The sequence below is a fragment of the Eleutherodactylus coqui genome, chromosome 5, assembly GCF_035609145.1.
Source record: "Eleutherodactylus coqui strain aEleCoq1 chromosome 5, aEleCoq1.hap1, whole genome shotgun sequence".
Taxonomy (NCBI): domain Eukaryota; kingdom Metazoa; phylum Chordata; class Amphibia; order Anura; family Eleutherodactylidae; genus Eleutherodactylus; species Eleutherodactylus coqui.
The window spans coordinates 44,627,668-44,647,897 of NC_089841.1; the positions used below are offsets into that span (position 1 = coordinate 44,627,668).

The 20,230-nt window shown below is 40.2% G+C and overlaps 1 protein-coding gene across 1 annotated transcript in view; it reads right to left on the reverse strand.

Annotated features, from left to right (window-relative positions):
- Positions 1-20,230, reverse strand: part of EGFLAM (EGF like, fibronectin type III and laminin G domains) — a 118,113-nt gene that overhangs the window by 60,432 nt on the left and 37,451 nt on the right. The window contains exons 2-5 of the mRNA XM_066602407.1: positions 19,025-19,134; positions 15,018-15,101; positions 11,444-11,470; positions 7,192-7,309 (exon numbers count right to left, since the gene is read on the reverse strand). Of these exons, the coding sequence (XP_066458504.1) occupies positions 7,192-7,309; positions 11,444-11,470; positions 15,018-15,101; positions 19,025-19,134 (339 nt within the window). The remainder of the gene's footprint in view (positions 1-7,191; positions 7,310-11,443; positions 11,471-15,017; positions 15,102-19,024; positions 19,135-20,230) is intronic.

A 20,230-nucleotide genomic window follows, 5' to 3' on the forward strand; every position in this document is an offset into this window, starting at 1 on the left:
TTATAGTAGTTATATTCTTGTACATAGGGGAGCAGTATTATAGTAGTTATATTCTTGTACATAGGGGGCAGTATTACAGTAGTTATATTCTTGTACATAAGAGGCAGTATTATAGTAGTTATATTCTTGTACATAGGGTACAGTATTATAGTAGTTATATTCTTGTACTTAGTAGCAGTATTATAGTAGTTATATTCTTGTATATAGGGGCGGTATTATAGTAGTTATATTCTTGTACATAGGGGGCAGTATTATAGTAGTTATATTCTTGTGCATAGGGGAGCAGTATTATAGTAGTTATATTCTTGTACATAGGGGGTAGCATTATAGTAGTTTTATTCTTGTACATAGGGGGCAGTATTATAATAGTTATATTTTTGTACATAGGGGGCAGTATTATAGTAGTTATATTCTTGTACATAGGGGCAGTATTATAGTAGTTATATTCTTGTACATAGGGGAGCAGTATTATAGTAGTTATATTCTTGTACATAGGTGCAGTATTATAGCAGTTATATTCTTGTACATAGGGGAGCAGTATTATAGTAGTTATATTCTTGTACATAAGGGGCAGTATTATAGTAGTTATATTCTTGTACATAGGGGGCAGTATTATAGTAGTTATATTCTTGTACATAGTAGCAGTATTATAGTAGTTATCTTCTTGTACATAGGGGAGCAGTATTATAGTAGTTATATTCTTGTACATAGGGGAGCAGTATTATAGTAGTTATATTCTTGTACATAGGGGGTAGCATTATAGTAGTTTTATTCTTGTACATAGGGGGCAGTATTATAGTAGTTATATTCTTGTACATAGGGGGCAGTATTATAGTAGTTATATTTTTGTACATATGGGCACTATTATAGTAGTTATATTGTACATAGGGGGCAGTATTATAGTAGTTATATTCTTGTACATAGGGGAGCAGTATTATAGTAGTTATATTCTTGTACATAGGGGGCAGTATTATAGTAGTTATATTCTTGTACATAGGGGGCAGTATTATAGTAGTTATATTCTTGTACATAGTAGCAGTATTATAGTAGTTATATTGTACATAGGGGGCAGTATTATAGTAGTTATATTGTACATAGGGGGCAGTATTATAGTAGTTATATTCTTGTACATAGGGGGCAGTATTATAGTAGTTATATTCTTGTACATAGGGGGCAGTATTATAGTAGTTATATTCTGGTATATAGGGGGCAGTATTATAGTAGTTATATTCTTGTACATAGGGGGCAGTATTATAATAGTTATATTCTTGTACATAGGGGGCAGTATTATAGTAGTTATATTCTTGTACATAGGGCACAGTATTATAGTAGTTATATTCTTGTACATAGGGGACAGTATTATAGTAGCTATATTATTGGACATAGGGGGCAGTATTATAGTAGTTATATTCTTGTACATAGGGGGCAGTATTATAGTAGTTATATTCTTGTACATAGTAGCAGTATTATAGTAGTTATATTCTTGTACATAGGGGGCAGTATTATAGTAGTTATATTCTTGTACATAGTAGCAGTATTATAGTAGTTATCTTCTTGTACATAGGGGGCAGTATTATAATAGTTATATTCTTGTACATAGAGCGCAGTATTATAGTAGTTATATTCTTGTACACAGGAGGCAGTATTATAGTAGTTATATTCTTGTACATAGGGGAGCAGTATTATAGTAGCTATATTATTGGACATAGGGGGCAGTATTATAGTAGTTATATTCTTGTACATAGGGGGCAGTATTATAGTAGTTATATTCTTGTACATAGGGGAGCAGTATTATAGTAGTTATATTCTTGTACATAAGGGGCAGTATTATAGTAGTTATATTCTTGTACATAGAGGGCAGTATTATAATAGTTATATTCTTGTACATAGGGGGCAGTATTATAATAGTTATATTCTTGTACATAGAGGGCAGTATTATAGTAGTTATATTCTTGTACATAGGGGAGCAGTATTATAGTAGTTATATTCTTGTACATAGGGGAGCAATATTATAGTAGTTATATTCTTGTACATAGGGGAGCAGTATTATAGTAGTTATATTCTTGTACATAGGGGAGCAGTATTATAGTAGTTATATTCTTGTACATAGGGGGCAGTATTATAGTAGTTATATTCTTGTACATAGAGGGCAGTATTATAATAGTTATATTCTTGTACATAGGGGGCAGTATTATAATAGTTATATTCTTGTACATAGAGGGCAGTATTATAGTAGTTATATTCTTGTACATAGGGGAGCAGTATTATAGTAGTTATATTCTTGTACATAGGGGAGCAGTATTATAGTAGTTATATTCTTGTACATAAGGGGCAGTATTATAGTAGTTATATTCTTGTACATAGGGGGCAGTATTATAGTAGTTATATTCTTGTACATAGGGGGGCAGTATTATAGTAGTTATATTCTTGTACATAGGGGGCAGTATTATAGTAGTTATATTCTTGTACATAGGGGGGCAGTATTATAGTAGTTATATTCTTGTACATAGGGGAGCAGTATTATAGTAGTTATATTCTTGTACATAAGGGGCAGTATTATAGTAGTTATATTCTTGTACATAGGGGGCAGTATTATAGTAGTTATATTCTTGTACATAGAGGGCAGTATTATAATAGTTATATTCTTGTACATAGGGGGCAGTATTATAATAGTTATATTCTTGTACATAGAGGGCAGTATTATAGTAGTTATATTCTTGTACATAGGGGAGCAGTATTATAGTAGTTATGTTCTTGTACATAGGGGGGCAGTATTATAGTAGTTATATTCTTGTACATAGGGGAGCAGTATTATAGTAGTTATATTCTTGTACATAAGGGGCAGTATTATAGTAGTTATATTCTTGTACATAGGGGGCAGTATTATAGTAGTTATATTCTTGTACATAGAGGGCAGTATTATAATAGTTATATTCTTGTACATAGGGGGCAGTATTATAATAGTTATATTCTTGTACATAGAGGGCAGTATTATAGTAGTTATATTCTTGTACATAGGGGAGCAGTATTATAGTAGTTATATTCTTGTACATAGGGGGCAGTATTACAGTAGTTATATTCTTGTACATAAGAGGCAGTATTATAGTAGTTATATTCTTGTACATAGGGGGCAGTATTATAGTAGTTATATTCTTGTACTTAGTAGCAGTATTATAGTAGTTATATTCTTGTATATAGGGGCGGTATTATAGTAGTTATATTCTTGTACATAGGGGGCAGTATTATAGTAGTTATATTCTTGTGCATAGGGGAGCAGTATTATAGTAGTTATATTCTTGTACATAGGGGGTAGCATTATAGTAGTTTTATTCTTGTACATAGGGGGCAGTATTATAGTAGTTATATTTTTGTACATAGGGGGCAGTATTATAGTAGTTATATTCTTGTACATAGGGGCAGTATTATAGTAGTTATATTCTTGTACATAGGGGAGCAGTATTATAGTAGTTATATTCTTGTACATAGGGGCAGTATTATAGCAGTTATATTCTTGTACATAGGGGAGCAGTATTATAGTAGTTATATTCTTGTACATAAGGGGCAGTATTATAGTAGTTATATTCTTGTACATAGGGGGCAGTATTATAGTAGTTATATTCTTGTACATAGTAGCAGTATTATAGTAGTTATCTTCTTGTACATAGGGGAGCAGTATTATAGTAGTTATATTCTTGTACATAGGGGAGCAGTATTATAGTAGTTATATTCTTGTACATAGGGGGTAGCATTATAGTAGTTTTATTCTTGTACATAGGGGGCAGTATTATAGTAGTTATATTCTTGTACATAGGGGGCAGTATTATAGTAGTTATATTTTTGTACATATGGGCACTATTATAGTAGTTATATTGTACATAGGGGGCAGTATTATAGTAGTTATATTCTTGTACATAGGGGAGCAGTATTATAGTAGTTATATTCTTGTACATAGGGGGCAGTATTATAGTAGTTATATTCTTGTACATAGGGGGCAGTATTATAGTAGTTATATTCTTGTACATAGTAGCAGTATTATAGTAGTTATATTGTACATAGGGGGCAGTATTATAGTAGTTATATTGTACATAGGGGGCAGTATTATAGTAGTTATATTCTTGTACATAGGGGGCAGTATTATAGTAGTTATATTCTTGTACATAGGGGGCAGTATTATAGTAGTTATATTCTGGTATATAGGGGGCAGTATTATAGTAGTTATATTCTTGTACATAGGGGGCAGTATTATAATAGTTATATTCTTGTACATAGGGGGCAGTATTATAGTAGTTATATTCTTGTACATAGGGCACAGTATTATAGTAGTTATATTCTTGTACATAGGGGACAGTATTATAGTAGCTATATTATTGGACATAGGGGGCAGTATTATAGTAGTTATATTCTTGTACATAGGGGGCAGTATTATAGTAGTTATATTCTTGTACATAGTAGCAGTATTATAGTAGTTATATTCTTGTACATAGGGGGCAGTATTATAGTAGTTATATTCTTGTACATAGTAGCAGTATTATAGTAGTTATCTTCTTGTACATAGGGGGCAGTATTATAATAGTTATATTCTTGTACATAGAGCGCAGTATTATAGTAGTTATATTCTTGTACACAGGAGGCAGTATTATAGTAGTTATATTCTTGTACATAGGGGAGCAGTATTATAGTAGCTATATTATTGGACATAGGGGGCAGTATTATAGTAGTTATATTCTTGTACATAGGGGGCAGTATTATAGTAGTTATATTCTTGTACATAGTAGCAGTATTATAGTAGTTATATTCTTGTACATAGGGGGCAGTATTATAGTAGTTATATTCTTGTACATAGTAGCAGTATTATAGTAGTTATCTTCTTGTACATAGGGGGCAGTATTATAATAGTTATATTCTTGTACATAGGGGGCAGTATTATAGTAGTTATATTCTTGTACATAGGGGGGCAGTATTATAGTAGTTATATTCTTGTACATAGGGGAGCAGTATTATAGTAGTTATATTCTTGTACATAAGGGGCAGTATTATAGTAGTTATATTCTTGTACATAGGGGGCAGTATTATAGTAGTTATATTCTTGTACATAGAGGGCAGTATTATAATAGTTATATTCTTGTACATAGGGGGCAGTATTATAATAGTTATATTCTTGTACATAGAGGGCAGTATTATAGTAGTTATATTCTTGTACATAGGGGAGCAGTATTATAGTAGTTATATTCTTGTACATAGGGGGGCAGTATTATAGTAGTTATATTCTTGTACATAGGGGAGCAGTATTATAGTAGTTATATTCTTGTACATAAGGGGCAGTATTATAGTAGTTATATTCTTGTACATAGGGGGCAGTATTATAGTAGTTATATTCTTGTACATAGAGGGCAGTATTATAATAGTTATATTCTTGTACATAGGGGGCAGTATTATAATAGTTATATTCTTGTACATAGAGGGCAGTATTATAGTAGTTATATTCTTGTACATAGGGGAGCAGTATTATAGTAGTTATATTCTTGTACATAGGGGGCAGTATTACAGTAGTTATATTCTTGTACATAAGAGGCAGTATTATAGTAGTTATATTCTTGTACATAGGGGGCAGTATTATAGTAGTTATATTCTTGTACTTAGTAGCAGTATTATAGTAGTTATATTCTTGTATATAGGGGCGGTATTATAGTAGTTATATTCTTGTACATAGGGGGCAGTATTATAGTAGTTATATTCTTGTGCATAGGGGAGCAGTATTATAGTAGTTATATTCTTGTACATAGGGGGTAGCATTATAGTAGTTTTATTCTTGTACATAGGGGGCAGTATTATAGTAGTTATATTTTTGTACATAGGGGGCAGTATTATAGTAGTTATATTCTTGTACATAGGGGCAGTATTATAGTAGTTATATTCTTGTACATAGGGGAGCAGTATTATAGTAGTTATATTCTTGTACATAGGGGCAGTATTATAGCAGTTATATTCTTGTACATAGGGGAGCAGTATTATAGTAGTTATATTCTTGTACATAAGGGGCAGTATTATAGTAGTTATATTCTTGTACATAGGGGGCAGTATTATAGTAGTTATATTCTTGTACATAGTAGCAGTATTATAGTAGTTATCTTCTTGTACATAGGGGAGCAGTATTATAGTAGTTATATTCTTGTACATAGGGGAGCAGTATTATAGTAGTTATATTCTTGTACATAGGGGGTAGCATTATAGTAGTTTTATTCTTGTACATAGGGGGCAGTATTATAGTAGTTATATTCTTGTACATAGGGGGCAGTATTATAGTAGTTATATTTTTGTACATATGGGCACTATTATAGTAGTTATATTGTACATAGGGGGCAGTATTATAGTAGTTTTATTCTTGTACATAGGGGGCAGTATTATAGTAGTTATATTCTTGTACATAGGGGACAATATTATAGTAGTTATATTCTTGTACATAAGAGGCAGTATTATAGTAGTTATATTCTTGTACATAGGGGCAGTATTATAGTAGTTATATTCTTGTACATAGGAGGCAGTATTATAGTAGTTATATTTTTGTACATAGGAGGCAGTATTATAGTAGTTATATTCTTGTCCATAGAGGGCAGTATTATAGTAGTTATATTCTTGTACATAGGAGGCAGTATTATAGTAGTTATATTTTTGTACATAGGAGGCAGTATTATAGTAGTTATATTCTTGTACATAGGGGACAATATTATAGTAGTTATATTCTTGTACATAGGGGACAGTATTATAGTAGTTATATTCTTGTACATAGGGGACAGTATTATAGTAGTTATATTCTTGTACATAGGGGACAATATTATAGTAGTTATATTCTTGTACATAGGGGACAGTATTATACTACGTTAGTTAGTTCTTGTATATTAGTATTATAGTAGTTATATTCTTGTACATAGAGGGCAGTATTATAGTAGTTATATTCTTGTACATAGAGGGCAGTATTATAGTAGTTATATTCTTGTACATAGGGGGCAGTATTATAGTAGTTATATTCTTGTACATAGGAGCAGTATTATAGTAGTTATATTCTTGTACATAGGGGGCAGTATTATAGTAGTTATATTCTTGTACATAGGAGTAGTATTATAGTAGTTTTTTACTTAGGAAATTACCATAAAGCAGGCAGTCAGTTACCGTTAGTTCAGTGATGGTCCTTACCTGGAGATAGAGTTGACACATCTCTTGGCATGCTGGCTCTTCCTTTTCCTGCCCAGCTATAGGCTCCAACACTAACCCGATGGAGAGTTCCTGGCTGTAAATTGTTGAGGACAACTTTCTAATGCGAAAGAAGAATATTTATATCTTCACATGCAGTAAATAACTTATCAAGAGCTTTATACAATAACTCTGTATTAGACTGTAAGTTGTTGCACTGTCATCTTCTATAAAGTTGTTACCAATTCAGTTTCTTAGCTATATCTGATCTGGTTTTCCAACAGTGACAACCACAAAGGACGGCCACTACAGCTAACGCAGGAAGGAAATTCTACTATTCTTCACTTAAAGTGGTTGTTATGGACATTTGGGATTTTTCCTTACGATAGGTCATCAATAGGAAAAATCCTTAAAGTCCTGGACAACCCATGTAAATGGATTTTTCCAGTTCTATATAAACTAAATCTCAAGAGAGTTCTCTAGCTACTTGACAACCCCCCTTCTATGTAGTAAAATAATAAACAGACCTGTACTTACCCCTCCTCCAGTATTGTACGCCGTGATCATGGTGCCTGTTGTGACAGCTGACATCACCGGAAGTCAGGTGACTGCTGGAGGCAATCAGAGCTGCAGAGTCACTGCTCATTACCCTGGCATCGACTCTCACATCCTGGGTGGCATGATACCAGGAGAGCTGAATGGTGATGCCGGAGTCTCTGACTGGCTGCAGCAGTCACCTGATTTCTTGTGACATCAGCTGTCACAGCAGACCCCATGACCACAGTGGGCTGCAGTAATGGATCCCAGCAGCGAAGGAGGGGTAATGCCATAATGGTCTGATAGGTGTGGGCCCCATCTCTGGGACTGCAGCAACTTCGAGTTAGGGCTTCCAGTGACTCTGAATGCAGTGGGTGGAGGGGGATGGGAAGACGGAAATAGCTGAGCTTCCTGTGATACACTGTTTCCATAACTCCCATAGAAGTCAATCAGGCTTTTATAATCTACTGAGGTTGTTTCATGTTGTATTCATGTACAGAGCTTGTTTCGGTGCTGTATTTCAGTAATAGGATTGGTTCTGGTGCTGCATTTCTGTTATGAGATTGGTTCTAGTGCTGTATTTATTTTTTGAACTTGGTTCTGGGGCTGTTTTAATGTCACAAGTTTTGTTCTGGTATTGTATCTATGTATGGAGGTTAATAAATGCTGTATTCATGTTATGAGCTTGGTTTTGGGGCTGTATTTATGGTTTGTGTCTAATTATGGAGCTGTATTTATGGTATGAGCTTGGTTCTGGAGCCGTATTTATAGCATGTGATTGGTTTTAGTATTGTATATATGTGATTAGGTTGGTTCATGCTGTATTTATATACAGAACTTAGTTGTGGTGCTGTATTTATGGTATGAGCTCAGTTCTTGGACTGCATATATGTTATGAGATTGGTTTCGGGGGCTATATTTGATATGAGCTTGGTTCTGGAGTTGTATTTATGTACTGAGCTTGACTTTGGTGCTGTATTCATGTTATTAGTGTGGCTCTGGTAAGGTATTAATTCTTTGATCTGTTCTGATGTGGAATATGCTGTTATCTTGCTGCAAAATACAGGCAGACTGCGTATCAGTGAAGGACATATGTTTTCTTTTTTCCCTATCATAGGGGGCAAAGAAAAATTCTGCATAGGGTACTCTCTAACCTAAGACTGGCACTGCCAGTATTAGGGCTCATTCCTATCAGTGTTAGGGAATTCCATTGTCCTGCTCCGTTCAGGGAGAAGGAAAATCGCACCCCTGGCCAAACGGTTCTGTCTTGTTTTCTATTGGAAATCAGTGATGGAGGTTCTGAATGGAAACTCCGATGTTGATATCCCTTATTGGTATCATAGAAGGTCATAGATATGGGATATTGTCAGTCTCCAATTCAGTCATATGACACCACCTTCACCTGTTATCACCAGGAAAAACTGGTCCTGTCCAATCCATGTCTCCTGGACATCAGAGAGTGAGGAGAATGTGTCATGGCATAATGCACATGGCCATATTACGGTTCTTGCCACCTCCAAGTTCTCTTAGGTCCTGCTGTACCTCCCTAATGCCTCTAGTTTGGTTAATTTTTTTATCGGATTCAGTAAAGAAAAATATGTGCTGTGTCTTTCTTAAAAAATGCAGAATGGAAAAAAAACACCCTGCGATACCCTTAATGGCCACTAGTTGACAAAACAATATTCTATTCAATGTATTGTAGTCATTATTTACAGATTTTTTGAGGGGACAACCACCAAAATTACTGTCAGAATGGTCTTTTAGAGGGGCAGTCTTGTCAGAGAATAGGTCAGCATACCCAAGAGGGAATGAAAAAAGTCCATGAAGAGGGGATGTTTTAGCAAGGCTTTACTGTATTACAATGAAGTGTCTGGAGTATCTATCAGACTACTCAAACTGTTATCAGTTATGGAAGAATCCAAAATGACCATGTGAACAGAAAATCGTAACATAGGTGCAGTACCACTTAACACCACTAGGGGACCAAAAATATCATATTCTCAATATTTTTAGCTTCTACTTGTGATACGATGCTGGGAAATATTATCCTGATAGGTCAGGGTACCAGAAAGGGACATATGCTTTGGATATACCAGAAATGCCTAAGCTGGACTATCCCTTTAATTAAAAAAATAAAAGTTCCCATCTGAAAACTCAGACTTTCAGTCCCGTAAACATTCTCCAAAGTTACATTATGTAAACCAGTGAGTGACAATCATGTTTCTTCCAGTCTGTGACTGACAGATGGCAATGATGCTGCAAAAATTAGGAAAACATTTTTAGTTTATGCCGATGCAATTTGCATGATCAACCGGCGTGTGTGAAACGCGATGACTCAGATACGGCTGCTGTAATTACAGGAGAAACTCACATTTTCAGATGCTAATTCTCAAATTACCATCTGTTGCATCTCACAAAGTTTTGGTGCACATAGAAGAAAAGGGAACCTAGCAAAGATTAACATGGTCCCCATTATGGTGCAGGGGTTTGCTACTAAGAGCAGAAGGGCCTGGCAGGGGCATAGCTAAAGGGGGCTGATGGGAAATGTGGCCCAGGTCCCGGATGTTGGGGGGCACCAATAAGTCTTGGCTGGGGAATTCACTGTAGCTACCGGGCTAGGGTTACACGCTGGATCTTTGCCTCTGGTGAAAGCTTAGCTACACCTGTAGAGTTTGTTGCTTCCACTTCTGCACCCTTCCCTTAAAGGGATTGTCCAGTTGAGAACAATTTTTTAAATGACTCTGTGAAAGTATTAAGATGACCTGTGATACACAGGAGTTAGAAAGCAGGAGTTAAAAAAAAAATCTGTACTGCGCATGTCCGTCAGCGAGCCGTGCGGACCATCCGCAGTACAGATAAGAGAAAGCAGGTCCATGCGGATGCTGCTGCCGCCAGAGCCGGACTCTGCTGCGGGATTCCACATGCGGAATCTGACCCGCTGGTGTGGCGGCAGCCAACGTCTGATATCCAATGTGGATCCGCAGCTGAATCCAAGTCAAAACCCGCACTAGTGGTGCTGATTTTGCAGGGTTTTTTGATGCCGAAATGCTGCTGATTTCCTTATAGATCCGCAGCATTTCCACTACACGTTAATTCACTCTTATAGGCCTTTTACACGGTTTGGTGATTGGGCAAGAACATTCATTTTCCTGATAATTGGGTTGTATGAAGGTACTACCAATTGCCTATTGAACAGGCAAACGCTCGTTCATCGGGTGACTGCATAAACAAATTATCACTGTCAGCGGCACATCTCCCCATATGAAGTGCTGCCAGCCATGATGAAGCTCGATACTATGGGCATGAACAATAGTATGAATGATGAATCATCCCCCCCAATAGTCTGAATCGGTCGGTGTTGACTGATTGGTCCAGTAGACAGGCATCAATCTGTTGATCATCGCTCATCATTGCTGACACATCCATTAATGTAAAAGGATCTTTAGGCCAATACCCCACCCTCTCGATTCTCTGCTAATGCAGTTCCTCTAGGGAGGGGCTTCTGCTCAGATTGTCATCACCCAATAGCAAAATGAATAGGACCAAACAGACAATGTCTCCCCTTTCTCCAAGGGCCCCATAGCAGCCATGTGATACATATCCCTTGGCTACATGGTCTCACAGGTTATTATAGGCTGCAGCCAATAATAATATGTGATATAATTATCACAAAGTGATGCATCAGACATATCATGATCTGAGCGCAGACACTACTTACAAACATCTCGATTGCCTCCAGCTGCCCCTGAAATAGAAATTGTTATCGTTACATTTTATTTATGGATAGCATTACATAGTATAAGGTTCATTAATAGAAATCATGTAGCAAGTTCTAAAATAGCGTTCCAGCCATCTGGAGAGAAGGCTCGAATCCCAATAGTTGCATGCTCTTAAGTTAAGAAGCGCTCTTCTCAGAGACCGCAACAAGAGTGCTTCTCAAGAAGAGAAAGACGATGGGAAAGAACATGGCTGAGTAATATCCACAAGTAGTATAAATAGTCACTGGGATATGTGATAGTAAATGGCATTGAAGTGGTTGTCAAGTTTTAAACTATTGATGGACTATGCTTAGGTCAAGGTGTCTGTCATCCAGGTCCCCCGCAGATCAGCTGTTCGGTGGACTCCTGCACTGACCTGATTTTGGCAGGAAGTAGACAACTCCAACTCCGTTCCTAATGGAGTGGCCAGGCTTGGTATTACAGGCCAAGTTCCCATTGAAGTTAATGGGAACTTAGCCTACAAAACCAAGCCTGGGCATTGCAGAAGCAAGAACAGAGCTGTCCGTTTCCTGTAGAAATCAGTTTAGGGCATGAGCATACTGACCTCGGCCAACATCTTTTTGGTGGGGGTCCTGGGCAACTGACCCCTGCCGATCTACTATGGATGACCTGCCATAATGATGTGGCATAGATAGTTAAAAACTGAACAACCACTTTAAGTAGAATCTAAAGAACAAAAAGTGAGAAAAAGCAAAAACGTCATAACATTAAGAAAATTACGCTTAGACAATGCATGAGAAAGTAATAGATATCCCACTGCTCCTCTCCTTAATCTCTTCTTTCCTTTGATCTATGTCTCCTATTACAATTAAAATCGCTGGCCCATCCATCAAATAGACCATCAATAGTACATCGGCAGGGGTCCGTCACTGGGAACCCAGCTCATCAGCTGTTCACCAGGCCAGCATGCCTGTGCGCTGAGCTGATTTCTGCAGGAAGCGAATAGCTCTGTTCACACTGCAGTGGCTGGGTTTGGTATTGCAGGCAGTGTTACCATTGAACTGCATAGGATCTTTACATGTAATGGCTTGTTCAGATCTGGACTTTTGCATTTTGTTTTTCTGCTATGTTATGAAGCAGGAAAATGGCACCCTGTGTCCGAATGGAAATGTTATATGATGGAACCAAATGACACTGAATGGACCCCATGAACTATAATGGTGTCCATTAGTTTCTGTCTGGGCTTCCAGCATTTTACAGGACAGAACAATGCTGCATTCTGCCCTTTAGCAGCTCCGCTCTCACTGCATTGGTTGGGTCTGGTATTGCAGGTAGTGCTACATTTGAAGTGAATGGGATCATTGCATATAAGGGCTTCTTCACATCAATGTTTTTGGGTTTAAGGGGTTCACTGATCTCCATTCGGTTCCATCATATAACGTTTCCATTCAGGTACTGGGTGTTGTTTTCTTGCTCCACAACACATCTCAGTCTTGATTTGCTATCAGCCTTATGGATTTACCCTTAGTAGAGCGCACTACATAAATAATGCAGTGTACTATCCTAGCTGTCAAATAATCACATCTTCAAGTCCTCTTGAGGAACTAAAAATAGTGGCAAAAAAAAGTTCAATAAAGTTTAATTTAAAGAAAAAAATCCAATAACAAATTATACATTCCTCGCCACAAAAGCCATTTTAAGTGAGTAAAATACGAAAAACAGCACATAAGAGTCATCACTGCATTCATAATGATTAGGGATGAGCGAGCGTACTCGGAAAAGCACTACTTGCTCGAGTAATGTGCTTTATCCCAGTATCGCTGTGCTCGTGTCTGAAGATTCGGGTGCCGCTGCGGCTGACGGGTGAGTCACAGCGGGGAGCAGGGGAGAGCGGGCGGGAGAGAGGGAGAGAAAGATCTCCCCTCCGTTCCTCCCCGCTCTCCTCTGCAGCTCCCCGCTCTGTGCCGGCACCCGAATCTTCAGGGACGAGCACAGCGATACTCGGGAGTGAGTAGTGCTTTTCAGAGTACGCTCGCTCATCCCTAATAATGATCCAAACAATGAAATATTTTGTTATTTATCGTGTATGATGAATGATGTTAAAAATCATTGTAAAAGTACTGCCAGAATTGCTATTTTTTTGTGTTCGCCTCCCAAAAACGTAACAGAAAAGGAATCTAAAAGTCACATGTAACTCAAACTAGTAACAATAAAAACTAAAACTCTGTCCTCAAAAAACAAGCCCTCACAGAGCTCCACCGCTGGTAAGAGAAAGATGTTCTGGGTCTTAGGGTGCATTCACACGAACGTATATCGGCACGGTTTTCATGCCGAACCGATATACGTCGTTCTTATCTGCAGGGGGGGGGGGGAAGGATGGAAGAGCCAGAAGCAGGAACTGAGCTCCCGCCCCCTCTCTGCCTCCTCTCCGCCCCTCTGCACTATTTGCAATGAAAGGAGGCGGGACGGGGGCGGGGCTAAGTTCCGAGAATTAGCCCTGCCCCGTCCCACCTCTCCCCATTTCAAATAGTGCAGAGGGGCGGAGAGGAAGCAGAGAGGGGGCGGGAGCTCAGTTCCTGCTCCTGGCTCTTCCAGGCTCCCCCCCTGCAGATGAGGACGACGTATATCGGTTCGGCATGAAAACCATGCTGATATACGGTCGTCTGAATCCAGCCTTAGAATGCGGCGATGCAGATTCAATTGTTTTTCTTTAAAGCCTCATTTACACGAGTGTGATTGTAGCGCAGGATAGGCACATGAAAAGATGGCGTCTGATAGAACCAATGGTTTCCTATGGAAACGTTCAGATGAAGGAATCTTAGGTGCGCAAAAAACGTGCGCCTAACAAAGATAGAACATGCGACTGCAAAGCTCGCATCTAAGGTCTGTGCTGCGAGAAAAGATCTCCGTGATGCGTGGGACTTTCCATTGTCTTCTACGGGAGCAAGATAATACGCACCACGCAGCCCCCCGATCGTGTGAACGGGCAATTTGACTGCAAGTTAAGCTCAGGACTTTACCCTTTCCAATTCAATTTTAGATTCAGGGTTTCCTAAAAGGCTTTCTCTTTTTGCTGTTATACAACAGTGCCATCTGCTGGCTAAAGCCAGTATGTGCGCCAGAGAGGCTCCGACAGCAAAGTCGTTAGCAATAGACGGTAAGAATACCCTGTCGGACATCTTCTGACATTGGAGCTGTACAAGCTTCAATCAGAATGTAGGAAGACATCAGGCAGTGGATTGGAAAGGGTTAATAGCTGGAAATCGCCCGTTCACGCTATTTTTGCAGCTAGCACTTGTGTTTGACCGATAATTGCCGGGCTAAACTTGCAAGTGAAGTTGCAGACTGGCAATTAGTTCTAACTTGTGAGCATTAGTGGGACTGGTGTAATCGCGCCCCTTGCTCTTTACAATTAGCAGTACAATATATATCTTTATATTGGAGGGTTTATACATTGTCCCCGTGTGGATCGCGGCGTGCGGTTAGTTGAGGACGCTGCGGCTTTAATAACCGGCGATCTTTAATCATTCATGAAGGTAATTCTCCTAATATTCCCAGAGTTCCATAACTCACCATGTTCAGCATCTCCAGCTTCAGGGGGACGTCCTGCGTTTGCTGCTTCACATGTTTGCCGTTAATTACTTCAGTGTAGAAAACCTACAAGAGAGACGCCGAGAATTACAATGCCGGCGCCGACTGCGGCAGAGACGAAGCAAACTTTTTAGGTCATAATGACAAAGCTTCACGTTAATAAAGAGCTGAAAACTTATTACAAAATGCGGCAAATCAAATATTCATCACAGTAAAGCCGCCCCACGAGCGGAAATGAGCTTTATTACTGTTATTTATTTTAAAGCGCCTTTTTACCAGGGCGCCGCACGTACGGAAAGTTTCAGTACATAGCGAAGAAAGCAAGAATATTAAACAGGAGCTAAGTGAGTGGCTGGTACAGAAGGCGAGAGGACCCTGCCATGAGGGCTCACAAGGGGTGTGGGGGGGGGGGGGGGAGGCAGAAGGTGAGGGTAGAAGCTGCTCATAAATGTATACAACAGCAGGGGGCGCCATAACAAATATGTAAGAGCACGAGGCGCCATATCAAGTGTGGGGGTGCCAGGGGGTGCAATAACAGGTATGGAACACCAAGGAGTAACATAAGAGTTATGTAACTGCAGGGGCCGCCATAACATGTAAGTAAGAAAATGGGGCGCTATAACAAGTATGCAACACCTGGGGGTGCAATAACAGGTATGGAACAACAGGGGGTAACATAAGAGTTATGTAACAGTAGGGGGCGCCATTAACAAGTATGTAAGAGCAGGAGGTGCCATAACAGGTGTGTAACATCAGGGGGTGCAATAACAGGTATGACACAATAGGGGGTAACATAAGAGTTTTGTAACAGCAGGGGTCCCCATAACACGTATTTAAGAGCAGGAGGCGTCATAACAAGTATATAACACCAGGGGGTGCAATAACCAGTATGGAACAACAGGGGGTAACCTAAGAGTTATGTAAGAGCAGGAGGCGCCATAACAAGTGTGTAACATCAGGAGGCATCATAAGAATTATGTAACAACAGGAGGTGCCATAACAAGTGTGTAAGAGCAGGGGGCGCCATAACAAGTATAGAACACCAGGGGGTGTCATAAGAATTATGTAACAGCAGGGGGCAGCATAACAAGTATATAACAGCAGGGGGCAACATAACATTATCAAGCAGAAGGGGACACCACAACAAATATGTTACAGCAGGAGGCGCCATAACAAGCATGTAACAAAAGGAGCGTCATAACAATTATATCACAGCAGGGGGTGCCATAACAAGTGTGTAACACCAGAGGGAGCAATAACAAGTCTGGAACACCAGGGGGTAACATAAGAGTTATGTAACAGCAGGGGGTGCCATAACAAGTATATATCAACGGGTTGGAGTCATAACATGTATGCAGCAAGAGGGGTACAATAACAAGTATGTAACACCAATAGGGGACTTCCATTATGTTGCGGGGCTGCACCGCCATCTTTGGCCACATGACCTACGGCACTGGCAGAGTCGCCATATAGATTGAACCTAAATGTAACAGATTGAGGGGCCAAGCTCTCCACGCCGGCTAATATAGGTGGGGGTCCTACGTTAAAGCCCCCTCTGCCGTAGCATCGGTATACTGTCAGGTGCTGTGGACGGGGGCCATCCTCCGGGACGGTCAGTGATGTCCCAACGTCTCCGATTCCACATTACGTCTCCACATCCTATGGCTAATGATGAAAGGGGGACGTGTTCCGTTCTAGATACTCCGGGATCTTTCTCCTTTCATCTTCCTCTCAGCTCATTGCAGCTACATCCTCCTATTGATTAGTCTGTCTACCCCATTGTTACTAATTAGGTGAAAACTGTCATCAAAGTGCGGCCGGCCGTCTGGTGGGACCGCGATTTCCTTTCCGGTATTCTCTCCAGAGGATAAACTCATTTTCTAGTGCAATACATGGCAGCGCGGTCTGCGTCGCCGATCTCCCAGCTTCGATCCGCAAAGTGTGGCTCCAGCTAATGATTCTTGCAGGTAAATCCTCCTGCTTGCTGTCGATGGCGTTACGAAGTTTGTTCCCTTCTGCATTTAACTTCGAGCACCTGTAATTTATGACTTAATTTTTCATCAATTCGTGTAATTGGTCTCTCGCTCCCAATACCCGGGGGCGGCGTACAATTAATTTTTACTGCAGCCTCTCCTGATAATTTATTAACCTTGTCTCTCATTGTTTGGTTTGGCGGTAAATTTCTTGCAGCGGCTGTAGTTTATGCAGATGGGTTTTAAATATGTCGCCCCTGAGAAACAAAGTGGATGAGAAAATGTATCAAGCGAGTCAGTGGAGGCTATAAAATACTCGGCTCTATTACTCTGCGTGTCCTCTCCACTTATCACACTGACGGATGAGCCTGAACAGGTCACGTTCTTCACTTGGCTGATGTCTATTAAAGGGGTTGTTTGGACTGATGGCCTATACTCTGGATAGACCATCAGTAGTTGGTGATCAGGGTTCCGCCACTCGGAACCCCCGTCCATCAGCTGATCAGCGGACAGGGGAGGAAGTGCGGGCGCCAGCTTCACTCCCATTGAAATCAATGGATGAGCCATGCTGCTGCCGCACTTCCTGCTCCTGTAACGGGACGTCCTGTTCTAGGCAGGAGGCGCCGCCGTTGTGCGGCCCTTCCATTGATTTCAATGGGAGTGAAGCTGGTGCCTGCACTTCCTCTTCTGTTGCTGATAATGATGTCCGGCCTGCTGCACTGGCCAGCGGACCGGACAATCAGCTGCGGACGGGGGGCCCGAGTGGCTGATCCCTGTCCATCAACTGCTGATGACCTATCCAAAGGATAGAATGTGTAAGAAGAAAAGTGTAAAATGCTGCTTTCTTCAAACTATCCAAATGAGTCCAGATAATTCCTTCAAGTCAGCTGTCACTTAACCCCTTGAGAGGCACGCTCGGAAATTTTCCGGGAGGAGCTCCACTGCCTATAGCGATATAGCCCGGAAATCTTCCGGGCTATGTTTCAGTATGGGAGCTGTAGAGCACAATGCTACAAGCTGTGGCATTGTGCTCTGCCTGCACAGACCCACACAGAGCAGTGCAGGACTTTGAAATAAGAAGCAGGGAGATACTACCGATCTGCCAGCAATCTCCTGCTTTTAATTTCAAACACCTGCACTAGTTTGTTTACAGGTTGCCATAGAGACCATCGGCTTGTCAGAAGCAAGCCGATGGTCTCTGTGGCAGGGAGAGCTGGTGCTTGGCTGTCAGAGGACAGCCAGGCACCAGCTCTTACAGCAGAGATCAGAGAAAACTACTGAATTTTTTTTTCATATTCATGGGTAAATCAAGACCCAGAAACCATCCTTTACAGGGGTTTTCCCTTGACCAATACTTATTCCCTACCTGTGGACGTCCAATTGCTGGAAACTTCATAACAGTGCAGCTCTTAGATATCTCTTGCAGGCCCATAGAGTTGAATGGAGTGGTACTGAGTGGTACTGCACATGCACAACTGTGCACTCAAATCAGACAAGTCAAAATGGGATTCCCCATTCTTGTAATTGGTCAGGACGTGGCCGCCAGGACCCCTCAGGTACTATCCTGTATATGGGGGATAAATATTATTCCCTTTAAATTTGAACACTGTCACAAATCCATGTATTGATTTTAAGGCATTATCTCTTATTATGGGACATATTAGGACCCTTTTGTATGAGCCAGATCTGAAAGCTGCAAAGGTAGACTGCCCCCTGCTCTAGCAGACTTCCTGTCCATACATTACTATTCATCAGCATGTAATACCACACTTTCCCCTGTAGTGGCTGCTGCAGGGAAAATGCGCAGCCAAACGCAGCATCCTGTCGATCACAGCAGATTTAGAGGAGGGGTTCTCTCAATGAGCGTTTGTCCATGTTAAGTCAGTGATGTCCAGAGCCGACCATTCTTTACACTCCCAGTGTGCACCAGGTCATACTACAGGTCAGATACGGCTGCATGGGAATGCCTTTTATGTAGTTATTCTTGTTGGGTTTTTCAATCATCCACTGACTTACCGTGTAGCCGTTGATGGTACTTGCATGCTGCCGGGGCATTCTCCATTCTACACTGAAGGCTGTGCAGTTAATAGCTTGAAGATTAATGTCCAGGGGGGGACCCAGCCGCTCTGTGAAGACATAGAGTCAGTGAATCATTAAAGGGGTGATCCAGAATCATGTGGTGTTTTTCGCATTGTCTTTAACTTCGTAGTTGCTTGAAGTAAGGTACATACCTTTCCCTTCTGAGCTTTGTACTCCTACCTTCGCTTTGCGTCTCCTCCCTATCTGAGCAGAATGGGCGGTCCTTCATTTTCTATCATGAGACCACTGGGAAGCTATGTTTCTCAACAGCATACTGTTATGAGTTTGGTTCTGGTGCTGTATTTATGTACTGAGGTTGGGTCATGATGTATTTATGTTATATGCTTGGTTCTGGTGCTGTATCTATATGCTGAGCTTGGTTCTGGTGCTGTATTTATATACTGAGCTTAATTCTGGGTCTGTATTTCTGTTTTGAGCTTGGCTCTAGAGCTGTATTTATGTCCTCTGTGCTCCCCTGTGTGCTGCTCAAGTTGTCATGCCCTCAAAAGTCTGTCAACTCTGGTGTGATCACCGAAGCAGCACACAGGAAAGGGCGTGGTAAAAACAGTCAGTTTACAGTTTTTGTTGCCAATTGCATTTCCCACCTTGGGTCAGATGACAACTTATGTGGAATTATTTTTAGCAACTCTTCCCCAGGAAAAAAACAAAATATATTGCACTAATAGGCTGACCGTCTGTATTGTTCTTGTAGAAAGTAGCAAGATAGCATCATATCCACACCAGAACAGCTCAGTGAAAAAATACTGCACCAGAACTAAGCTCACAACATAAATACAGCACCAGAACCAAACTCAGTACATAAATACAGCACCAGAACCAAGCTAATAACATAAATATAGCCCCAGAACCAAGTCAATAACAGAAATGCAGCACCAGAACCAACCTCAGTGCTTTAATACAGCACCAAAACCAAACTCCTAACATAAATACAGTACCAGAACCAAGCTCAGTACATAAATACAGCACCAGAACCAAGCTAATAACATAAATATAGCCCCAGAACCAAGTCAATAACAGAAATACAGCACCAGAATCAACCTCAGTGCATTAATACAGCACCAAAACCAAACTCATAACATAAATACAGTACCAGAACCAAGCTCAGTACATAAATACAGCACC